We start from the raw sequence: 12,570 nt of genomic DNA on the forward strand, positions 1-12,570 counted from the left end.
GCTTGTGATAAGGAGAAAGCCTCCAATTTTGACAAGGGAAGTTCAGGCCACATATTAGGAAAATTTTCTTGACTGGATGTGGTAAAGCAGTGGAACAGACTCCCAGGGAATAGTGGAGTCACCCACCATCCCTGGAAGTGTTCAAAAAACACAGACATGGTGCTTTGTGATACAGTTAGTGTGCACGTGGAATTCAGTTGAAGGTTGGACTTGATGACCTTGGGAAGTTTTTCCCAACACTGATGATTCTAAGGCAGTAGGAGCAGCACAGCTTGCACCTTGCCTCCCAACTGCTACAACAGGTAGCAAAATGGCCCCAGCTTTGGGGAAAGGTAGGTGAAACATGCAAGGCTGGAAAGCATCCCAGCCTGGAAACAGGACTGCTACCATGCAAGAGCAGCATGATGCTATTATTCCAGTGCAGTTCTGCATATCCCTCCTTAACACATACCAACACACACATGCTCCTAGCAACTGGGACCACACAAAATACATCCTAGACCACTGACAGGAAGCCAGCCACAAAACAAAATTCCCATCAGACTGTTACACATGTGCAAAAACCAGCACTTCATGTGATACTAACTGCTGCTACAGCTGCAAAGCAGCTACTGACCCTTTTACCCTTAAAATGCTGATTACATCAAGTCCACTGAAGTATAACTGTATAAAATTAATAAGCTTAATTACATCACAAAAACAAGGCAGCACTATTTTGTTTGCTTTTAATTTAATTTATTTAAATAGGATAAGGCTACTTAAAAGACAAGTCTTTACATAAAAAAATGTACATTACGTTAAAGTTTGCTGTACTCAAGTACAAAAACTGCACAAGTGTTTAGTAAAAGGGAGAGAGCACACCATTTCAAAACACACATTCTTACCATTTTACAGCATTCAAGAGGTGCCTTTTACATTGTAAGAGTGAATGAAGAACTTCTGTAAAGCAGAGAACTAAGCTACAGTTTTTGGTTTCAATATAAAACAATGTTAAAAATGTAAACAAGCTTTCAGACCACTACCAAACTTCTTTTACTGGGTTAACTAAGTGGATTCAGAAGTTGATTCTTTTTTTGTTTTACCAAATCTGGGAGCATTCTTATTATTCTTATTTACTATCCATATCTAAAACTGATCTAAATTGGCTTCACCCTGAGCCACTGAGTTTTAATAAAAATGTTTCCACCAACTTAATTGGATTTTTGCCCTGTGAGGCACTACCAATAATCCAGATGAAACACCAAATTTCACAGAAAACCAAAATCCATCTTAAATTATCACAGGAAGGGAAAACAGGTTTGTGGGGTTTTTTTTAAAGTGCAATTACATGTGTTAATGCTCTCAAGGTACTTCTGTCTTCCTATCCACATCTCTCTTCAACTGTCTGTAGGCTGAGAAAGCACTGGCCTGCATTCCATTGGTTTTCCCCAATATTTTATCAATAAGCATGATTGTAACCAGGAAAACAATCAAATTTCCTACACTAGCACATTTTTACATTTAGCATGTAAAAACTATGCCAGTGTACTTAAGAGAACGTGGCACTAATCCATTCACTACTTCCTCTCGAAGTTTCATATCAGTCTAGTCATGTATTTCCATCTGTGCATTCCTTGTTTCATATATCAAGAGAAACTTCAATTTGAAGTAATGCTGTTAAAATAGTTCATCTCTTATTACCAATCTAACTTGCACTGCAAATTCTACACTCCTGTGCAACAAAAAGGAAAAAAAATGTCTGTAGACTATCTTATCAGCAGAATGGTCAGTTTTATCACCTAAATTAATTACCTTTTTAAAGCCAAGAAGGCTCTAGGGATCACTCTAAATTTCAACAGCTATTTTAATATTTAATCAGATGTGGAATAAAACTGAATCTTAGTGAAACAATGTGTGAATCACAGTGACATGGAGGAGATGAACTATAATAATCCTGAAAACTAAGAGTGGAGGGCTTAGTATAGTGTAATATCACCACCTTTTAAAGAAGTAATTAACTACTTGGTGTACAAGAGTGGATACTTTTAAGGTGACTGGTGATAGCGACTCCAGCTTTACAACAGGGAGTTGTTAAACTTGTTAAAACTTCACAGCAATCTGAATCTCTGTAAGTCTGTAAATTTTAAAATAATTTTATTTCAACTGTTTAAATATGACCTATCTATTTGAAAATATGGAAGTAATATTCATGTTTCGAGCACCATTAGCTACTTCATGGCCATGTAACATGCTGGATTTTCTTCTTTGCTTCTGAAGGCTTTAGGTCATTCTGGAATACAAGAAAATATATAATTACTCTTAGAGATACTGTCCAAACAGGAGTCAGTCATTAATCTGGCATATTTCAATCTGGTACTATTACAGTGTTCAGCTACAGGCTACCACAACAGCTTTCTATTGCCATCTTGTGGAGAAAGCTAAATATCACAGAATTTCTCTGGTGAAGATAAAAATAGAGCCAATGAATTTAAGTACCTGCAAATCATACATGTGTTTTGGTTTTCAGCAACCTACAATTAAATATTCTTAAATATTCAAAAAATTCTTTCAGTTATGCAGCTTAGAAGCAGGTACATACTGGAGTCTCAAAACATACTTCTGAAGTTATTTCAGGTTGTCTTCTTAAAATACTTTTTGAAATGGATTTGTATAGGGAAAATTCCCCAAATACACAACTAGGAAACCAATTTACTTTCATCAAATAGTAAAAAACATTAATAAGAAGAAAAAGAAAATCTGGTCTTCCTTTGTAATGACCTGGATAAAAAGAAGAGAAATAATTGCCAAAGCCTCAGATGAACTCATCTTTCAAGGCCCCCTGCCCAAAGAAACCTGTAAAAATCAGGAAAGCCCAAAGCAAAGAAATGGCAGATGAAGTGGTAAAATAATTCCCTTTCATCGTCTAAGGTAATAATAAAAAAAAATCTGAGAAATTAGAGCTTTAAAGGTTCATATAAGCAGAGAAAATACAGGTATATGAGTTTTCAAGAGCATACTGCAACACACTGGTTCAGGAAGCACAATCTGGAGATCAATCGCTCTTCTCTTTAAAATACTTTCAGTGTTAGTTTATTTACAGGAATCCTGTGGACTGCAACCATTGAAAGGTTTAAGGGAATTAGACCCAAAGATAATAGGGACAGTTCTGTGCTATTCATTAAATTTTTCTTGAACATCAAGGAACAGTCACTTGCTTGGAGACACAGTTGCCTTTACTGTCATTACACTAAAAATAGATCAGGCTTTACAGCTATCTGCCAAGTAGACTGATTCTTCCTGACAGCATCACTTTCTATTCAACAGCACATTTAAATTAAATGCAAAGAAGCTGTCAGGTGTATACTAAACAAGCTTCAAAAGCTCTGTAGGTTTACATCTGACCAATATTTGGAAGAGTTCTAAATACTGAAAGAAGTTAGTAATACTGGTAGTAGGAAACACACCTCTCAAGCATAAATTCCATTCAGAGCCTTAGCCATGATTCTTTTAAAAGCTGCTAAAGCTGTCTTTCACAACAGCCATGTTGTTTTGGTACTCATGTTTAACAGAAGTCTGATGAAATGTACCAATCCATGCAGCAGAATATTACCTGCATTCTTTCATTAAAGGATTTTTAAAAAATACATTAATATTTTCATATATTATTATCAATATGAATGTTTTATTGCATCTCATGATGCAATATTGAGAAAACAAAGTTCAGTATCATGTCTTAGGAAAATTCTAATCAACGTAGCTGCACACTGTATATCTAAAGCTCCCCCTGCAGTTCAATAGATATTTCTATTTCTTCCTTTGAAGCCCAGATTTATTCCAGATATTTCCGCATTCCAGTGGAAATGTGAAAACTCCTTCATTTGTATCATGAAGGAATACAACACAAGTGTTAAGACCTATGTCTGTATTGTGGCATGTTTTTAAGAGATAGCCCAGTGCTCCTTGCTCATTGACAAGCCCTGTAATCACACCATTGCCAAAACTAACCACTGCTCTTTGTCCCATCTGGCAGCTACACTCAGCACCATTACCTACACAGAAGCTTCCTACTGACAAGTACAAACTTCCTTCATTCTGATACTTCCCAAACTAGCTACACTTTACTAATACTCACTGTTTCTAAATACTCTACTGGAGGGGGATAGAATATAAGAAAACAAAGATAGTGTAGAGAGTAAGGGACGGAGTTGCAGCTTGGCCAATTATCAAAGATTAGGACAGGCCTGACTTTAACAGGCCATAGCCATAACCAATGAGAAGAAGAGTGCTATAAAAGAGTGGGTTGGTTGGTTGAGAAGGGAAATGGAGCCAGTTGGCTACTTTGTGAAGAAGAAAGAGTCAGTGCTCTGAGGAGCTGCCCATGAGAAACACCAAGAGGGTATGAAACTTTTGTGATAAGGAGACAACAGTATGGAACCCCTGCAGTAAGATGCCAACACTCTACTATGACTCCAAAACAAAATCATCCTGAAAACTCTTGCAAGGTTCTAACTTTAGATTCTTTAAATCTCAATTTAAAAAAAGCTGCAAAATGAGATACCGCACAAACATACCGGCAAATCAGATTCCTCTTTTGGAACAGACCTCTTTAACTTCACAACAGTAGTTCCTGCTATTGGAGACAAAGGGTAAACCTTCAGACCAGTCAACACATTGCTGTCAGTCTTTGAAACACTGTTCTGCTGAGCCTCCTTATTCCTTATTCCCAGCTTAGCGTCCTCTGACAAACTGGAGGCAGAAAGGTATGTGGAGGCATTGGAAGGAACTGATAATCTCCTAACTGTGTTGGTAGTGCTGCCAGCTGGAGGAGGCTTCAGGCGATCGGCAGCTCCGTTCTCCGTCTTTTTCACCTTTATGCTTGTACTTGTCGAATTGCCATCAAATACAATCAATGGCCGTTTCCTTAAACCTTCCACTGTCTGAACACTGAAAATACAAATCATAAAATTCACAGAAAGGTAGGTTAGATGATCAAAAAATAGCATATCCATGACATGAGTAGTGAAAATTAATTTTATCCTCCCTGAAGAAAACATACATCCCAAAATATTAATATTAAACTCTGAGATACTCCAAACTTAAATAAATATACTTATATACACTTACAGATACTGAAATAAAAATAAAAAGCAATAAAAATCACTTCCAAAAATTAAAGGTGTGAGGAGCAGTGCTTCTCAGCAAGAAGGGTTGTGTGAGGAACTGTCTAAGCAGACAATTATAGCTGTACAACCAAAGTCACCATGCTTCTACCACTGCAGTTACTCTAGAGTAACTACAGAGATAATAGATGTGAAGTATTTCAAAAGATGAGTACTTAAGGAACAGTGTGCTGCTTTACCTGCAGGAACAGCATCTCATATTCTGATACTTCTAAAATTCCCTGTTTCCACTCTTATTCAAAATCATAATGTTAAGGTAAATCCAAAAGATTGTTAGCTAAGAAACAAAAACACTAAGGGAAAAAACCACACCTTTTTAAAATAAGTCTTCTTTGAATAGGAACCTTAAGTGGATTTAATGAAATTATTTTAATAGTTTGTGCCTTTGAACCTATGTGTAGTCAGAGCAGGCCAGTTCAGTAATCACGGATTCATTAAAAGGAATATTATCAAGGTCATATCAAAACACTATTATCAGAAAATATGTTGACTGAGAAAAAAATAAAGTACAAAGTCAACATAACTCACACTATATGAATTCAGAGTTTTAAAAATGCGATGCTCAAAAATGACAAAGAGAAAGTGTTTGGAAAGTGCAGATTTAACAAATAAAAAACCCAAACCACCATCAAGACATATGTTTAAAAACTTCAATTTTCAGTTTGGATAAAAAAACTTTTTTGCATCTATTTCAGCACACTAACAGTTTCCTGCCCAAACACTTAACCTCACACTTTCATCCTCAAGTCCACAGATGTAAACAAACTGAGGTACTCTAACCTCTTATGCACATGGAAAATAAACCGGACAAAAGGCAGCTCAGTGTTTTAGCCACTGCTACAATTTTAAAAGACACCTAAAATCTGAAAAAAACATCTAAAAAACCCCAAATCACTTGACAGAATTTGTTTAGCTCTTCACAGTTAGAAACCTCAGCAAAGCTAAAAGAGACTCAAGACATTAACAAGCTGTAATACAGAAAAACTACAGGAATTTCCATCCACCTTTCCTCAAGATTTACTGCTGAACATATCAGAATACCACTCATGCATATCACATGTCAAAGTCTTGGGCAGGTGGAAGGTTGAGAGAAAAGATTCAGTAAAACAAACTTTTGAAGAAGATTTTGTTTCTGAGCAAATACAAACAGAAAGATTTTTAAAATGAGACAATATTTATTTCAGAAAGGAAATGTTATTTTTGAAACAGACACACAAAATTGCTGCAGCATGCACTCCTCACTCTAGACAGAGTGGGCCCCCCCTGTCCAGAAGAAAGCATGGTTAAATATGCTTTCAGCACTTTCCTTAAACACTGCAAACACAATTATTAATTAGCAATTATACAGTGAAACAAAAAATATTTCCTTTCTCCTCATTATAAAGTACCTTGAAATGCACCAATAACTCATTATAAACACACTCTGGGCGATGAAGGAATGATACCAGTTCTCTGGATCAATACAGACTGGGGGTGAAGAGATTGAGAATAGCCCTCCTGAGAAGGACTTGGGGATACTGGTGGATGAGAGGCTGGACACGAGTCAGCAACGTGTGCTCACAGCCCAGAAAGCCAAACATGTCCAAAGCAGCGTGGCCAGCAGGTCAAAGGAAGTGATTCTGCACCCCCTACTCTGCTCAGGTGAGACCTCACCAGGAATCTGGAGCTTCTGCAAGAAGGACATGGAGCAGCTCCAGAGGAGGGTTGTAAAATGATCATAAGGAAAGGTTTGAGAGAGTAGAGGCTGCTCATCCTGGAGAAGGCTCCAGGAAGACCTTATTGCAGCCTTTCAGGACTTAAAGGGGAAGTATAAGAGACAATTCTGTGAAAAGAAGCACTATAAGCTAGATAGCATTAATAACATTTAAATAACAAAAGAAAAAAAATTATCTTCTCCTTTTTTCTATTTTTGCAGTAGTAGAATCTAACACTTCTGACACAGGCAAGCCAACACAGCATTCTCTGTAAACTGTAACAATATCCAAAAGCTGTACAAGCTTCCCTAATCAGGCAAAGATTAAACAAAATGCATTGTCCTAAATTGTCCAAGTCCAGCCCAATAAAGCTGAATTACCTTTTCTTCTCACTTTTCAAGTCATTTTGCTGTCTTTTCTTTTCCATCATTCTCCCCCATCTACTTTTTGGCAAGTCACGCTGAGGCAGGGGAATGGCATGCTGAATATAGAGATCAGTGAGCCCATCTTTGTCCATCTTTACATCATTCTCACCTAATATATTTTTCTGTGGGGAACAGAAAAAGAATTGTTATTTTTATGACAAATTCAACATTCAGCCATCTGAGTGGCATAATTTCTTAATTCAAAATCCACTGTATTGTATTGGGCCAAGGTTCCAGAAGTAAAGGGGTGGCTAGGATGATCAGTTTGGAGGGGCCATGAACTGCTCAGTGCCAAGAACAGCCTGGTCTCCTCCCTTCCTACTGTCAGCTTCCTTCATTTTCTGTGTGGATTACACTCATCCTGTCCCTTCAGTGAGGCAATGGGAAACACAGGATGTTTTGGTCAGTGCACAGTGGTTTCTTTTTCCACCACCTGCCAGTGTATTTCTTTCACATGTCTCCTCATGTGCCCCTTCCTGTGTGTCCTTTAGAGTTTCCTGCCCCCAGTGTCTGTTGCTCCTTAAGTGCATTTGAGCACAAGTGCCATGAGCTCCTCTGCTTCAAATTCAGGGGTGTGATGGGCTGCTTTCTTCAACAGTGTGAGAGACATGGACCCAGCTGTGACCAACACTGGGCAGTCATTCACCTTTGCCCACACAGGTCAACCCTGTAGCCTCTCTCTACCCAAAATACTGCAAGTTTTCCCAAGGAAAACAGCAGCCAAAAAAGGGAAAAGTTATGATAGACATACTGTTGATGGCTGATGTTTTCATGCACTCTTAAACATGCTTCCCTGAATCCAACTACAATACCAGAGCTCTTTCTCACATGACTAGAAAACAGACAACTAGAATGTAATGCAAGTTGAACTTTTGGATGTAGAACTGTGTTATTTTCCCCAAATCCCCAAGAATAATGGAGATAAGTTTCATCCCAACATGAGGAAGAAGTTCCTTAGATTAAAGATGGCAGAGCACTGGAACAAGCTCCCCAGGGAGGTCATGTACTCTCCCTCTCTGGAGACATTCAAAACCCACCTGGATGTGTTCCTGTGTCACCTGCTCTAGGTGACCCTTCCTTGGCAGAGGGTTTGGACAAGATGATCTCCAGAGGTCCCTTCCAACCCTAACTGTGATTCTAGGAACCACCAGTTAGAACACCAGTTTTCTTTCTAATTGTGTATTGGGTTGTGAACATTTCTTGGTACCTCATGCTAAATTTATGGGGTGTGAAAAAGACTCCACTAACATCCTACAAATTGAGGTCATCAAGAGCAGGTCAAGCCTCTGCCACTACTGATTCTGGCCACATTCCATGACTTCTGATGTTGGCCTGAAACCTGCCTGTATAGGCTGCATGGACAAAAGTATATGAAAATTCTTTCAGCTTATACAACACCCTGAAACTTTAATTACTGTTGTTTCATGCACCTGAAATTTTCAGCCAAGGTAGTAACTAGTATTCCAAACAACATCAAATAAACCTTTTTATGGTCCTAAACTGTTTATAACCCACTTTCAAACTCAATTATTTTCCAACTATCAAGTATCAATATTTACGCATTAAAGCATTAGCTTGATGGATTACACAGGCTGCATTTCTTTATCTCACAGACTGTTAGGGTTGGAAAGGCGCTCCGGAGATGATCTGGTCCAACCGACCTGCCCAGGCAGGGTCACCTAGAGCAGGACACACTGGGTATGGACGTGGCAACTTTAACAGTGTAAACCTCATCCTTCCACAGCCACTTTTACTGTATGCAAACACTGTCTCGATTTGGGCAAATTGCTTTTTAGCACCCTCGGTGTTCAAGCACAGCCCCTTTGCAAACACGGAGACATCTCCCGCGCCAGAGGCTCCTCTCTGCGAGTTCAGGGTGTCCAGAGCACCGACTTGGTGCCTGCTCTTCCCTGAGCGCCGTGACTCTCTTCGCCCCGCCTCAGGGGCCGCCGCTCCGCCCGGCCCGGCTCCCCGGACGCACCTGCTCCAGGGTGAGCCGCAGGAATTCCTCCGAGAGCAGCTCCGGATGCAGCAACAGCAGCTCCGACTCCGAACGCCCAGACCCGCACTCCTCCTCGCCACCGCCGCCGCCCGCCCGGGCCCTTCCCTGCGCCGCCATCTTCTTCCCCCGCGGCCCCTTCCCGGACTCCCACAATCCCGCGCGCGGAGGGAAACGCGTCTCCGGAGCAGCCGCGCGCCGCGGTGGCGTCACGGCCGGAGCGGGGCCGGAGCGGCGCCGGAGCGTGGCGGGGAGGGACAGCGGGAGCCGGGGGTGCACCCTGCCGGGTCAGCACCGCTCCGCGGGGCAGCCGGGGGTGCACCCTGCCGGGTCGGCACCGCTCCGCGGGGCAGCCGGGTCAGGGGAAACATACAGGTCACAGAATATCCTGAGTTGGAAGAGGCCCACAAGAATCACCGAAGTGCAGCTCCGGCCCCTACGCAGGACAGCCCCAAGTATTACGCCCCGTGTCTTAGAGTGTTTTCCAAATGCTTGAACTCTGTCAGGCTTAGTTCTGTGACCACTTCCCTGGGGAATGTGTTCAGTGCCTGACCACCCTTTGGTGAGGAACCTTTTTCTGATATCCAACTTAAGCTTCCCCTGGTATGGCTTCAGGCCATTCCCTTGGGTCCTGTCACTGGTCACCAGAGAGAAGAGATCAGTGCCTGCCCCTCATGAGGAGCCTGTAGAACCATGATAATGTCTTTTCTCAGTCTCCTCCAGGCTGAACAAAGTGTCCTCAGCTGCTCCTCACACGGCTTCCCCTCAAGGCCCTTCACCTTCGTGGCCCTACTTTGGATGCTTTCCAATAGCTTTATGTCTTTTTTTATACTGTGACACCCAAAACTGCCCCAGCCCTCGAGGTGAGGCTGCCCCAGCTCAGAGCAGAGCAGGACAATCCCCTCCCTTGCCCAGCTGGCTTTGGCACCCCTGATGGCCCCCAGACAGGGTTGGCCCTCCTGGCTGGCACTGCTGGCTTGTGTTCAACTTGCTCTCCATAGATCCAGGGTTCTCCCATCCCAGGTGCAGAATCCAGCACTCGCCCTTGTTAAACATCATACAGCTGGTGATTGCACAGCTCCAATTTGTCTGGGTTTCTCTGCAAGGCCTCTCTGCCCTTGAGGGAGTTAGGTGTTGCTGATAAGGTGAGGTCACCACCCAGCTGATAGCATGGAACCAACGGGGAGAACATCTCTTTTATTGTCATTCTGTCAGCATACCAGAATATGAACGCCGGATCTTTGCTATGGAGTTAAACACGATCTCTGTCCTGCCCATAGTTGTGACACCCACTGGTTAATGCTGCTTGATAGGCAACAACAAAAGCTGCTTGGCAATTCCGAAGTACAATAGCTGCCTGCCCATTGGAGTTTGTCACCCGCTTGCATGTTTAAAAGCAGAATAGAGAATTACAAATGGTTACATGTGTAAATAACCATGTCGTTTTTACAACATAAAATTACAAGGTAATTTGAAGTACTTGATGCATTTTACAGAATTGCAAGGCACAGACAACAATGTAACACAATAAAAGTACATCCACGTGGAAGGAGTTGAAGATACCATGTTTATGTATGTCGCTTTAGAGCCTTCATATATGCAGCACTTCAAAAGGCATAAATTCAAATTTTCAATATTTAAAAATTATTTAAGTGTACAAGTAAATAGTAACATTATATCATATGGCTTCCTCAAAAGTGTCTTCTGGCAGTATATACAATTTGTTCCCTTGTGCTTTTTCTCTTCGGGGAAGCTGCATCCAAGGGGAAGCACAGGCTGGGTGCCAGGGCTGCCCAAAGCCCAACTTCATAGTTCTGTGCCCAGCAGGCACACAGCTATAGACTATTCTATTTTCATTTTCTCATTCATTTCTCACTTCAGCCAATTATGTCACAAAATCAACTGAACTCAAGTAATCTTGTAAATGAATATAACTTTTAGGGTGAATGTTCAGCCTGGATTTTGGTGCTTATTTCAATGAATGAAATTACTTTCTTGTAAATTACATGGATCATCTCCCTCTTCCTAAAGAACTTGTAAGTTCTGCCTCACAGAAACATATCCTTGCTAACTGAATTCATTGTGCTGATCAAGAATTTTACTCTGTGATTTTCTTAAGTTACTATTTACTTTGTAGGCATTTGTATCCAAAATTATAGTTTCTCTTTGACTAACCAAAGCATGTCCTCTCACAATAAAGTTCTGAAAGAGATGAAATGCAAACAGTCTGATAAAAATATAATGCTTGTTTTCCAATTGCTGTAAAAATAATAGAATTTTAATGCGCTATATTGTCTTCATAGATTTGTTGAGTGATCCTATTGCATTTCATAGTAGAGTTAGTTTTTGTATTTTTTTGTTAATGCAATAGGGTAATTTTAAATAAATGATACCAGGTACCATTTTCTATTATTTTTCTTTTTAAGATTTTACAATTAGAAAAAAAAATGCTTTGCATCTGTTCTGATCCTTGCTCTTTACTTTGTTCATTAGGTGAATGTGTTGTCCCAAAATAGCTTCTTTCACTCAGTGAGCAAGAGGTCAATCCACACAGAGAATTGAGAAATTTAAATTATTTACAGTTCTGTGCAGAAAGATGTGCTGGGCAGCAAACCCACAAAGCCAGCATGATGACCATCAAAACTTACCATTTACATATTTTAGCAAACAAAGGCATTAATGTTCATTGGCTACAAATTCCATAGCTCTTTTATTAATTAATCTTCTATTGGTCAATGATTCCCTCGTTTCTCATGCTGATTAACCTGCACAGTCTTCCTCTTCTCTTGAGCCGGTGGCTTTCTTGGGCCGTGAGTCAGTGATTGTAGCTCTCCCCCTGCCGGAATTACCTTTTACCCAGTCGGAGCTGATTCCAGCAGAGTTGATAAGCAGGCTTTGTTAGTTTCTTCCTTATCTTGGGAATTCTGCCAGATGTATTTGTGGCCCACAAAGTCTGCATTCTTTGTGTCCACTATCAGGAGCACACCCTTCTCGCCAAGCTGTGTTAACCTCCTCCTAGGTCACTGAGGCATGTCAAGCCCTAAACTTTAACAAGGCAATTCTACCGATAAGTAATTTATCTTGCTAACATTTAATAATTGAGAGTTTTATACATATATATATATATATTTATTTATATAAATAATAGTAGTAGTATAAGTCTCTTATAATATATGAGACATATAATATATAAAATACCATATACAAACAGCGTTATTGTAAGTCTCAGAATAGATATGAGACTTTTATTATTATTAAATCAAATTTGAGTGAGGGCACTTTCTGGGAACCTG

At 40.4% G+C, this 12,570-nt stretch overlaps 1 protein-coding gene across 1 annotated transcript; it reads right to left on the reverse strand.

Moving 5' to 3' along the window:
* Positions 1–718: 718 nt before the first annotated feature.
* Positions 719–9,415, reverse strand: C1H2orf49 (chromosome 1 C2orf49 homolog). Its single transcript, XM_030961237.1, has 4 exons — positions 9,260–9,415; positions 7,234–7,400; positions 4,551–4,923; positions 719–2,269 (listed from the first exon to the last, which is right to left on the reverse strand). Exons 1-4 carry the CDS (start codon positions 9,395–9,397, stop codon positions 2,213–2,215), a joined length of 735 nt encoding a protein of 244 aa, XP_030817097.1. The 5' UTR covers positions 9,398–9,415; the 3' UTR covers positions 719–2,212.
* Between the last annotated feature and the right edge of the window lie 3,155 nt (positions 9,416–12,570).

Source organism: Camarhynchus parvulus, chromosome 1 (genome assembly GCF_901933205.1).
Source record: "Camarhynchus parvulus chromosome 1, STF_HiC, whole genome shotgun sequence".
Taxonomy (NCBI): Eukaryota; Metazoa; Chordata; class Aves; order Passeriformes; family Thraupidae; genus Camarhynchus; species Camarhynchus parvulus.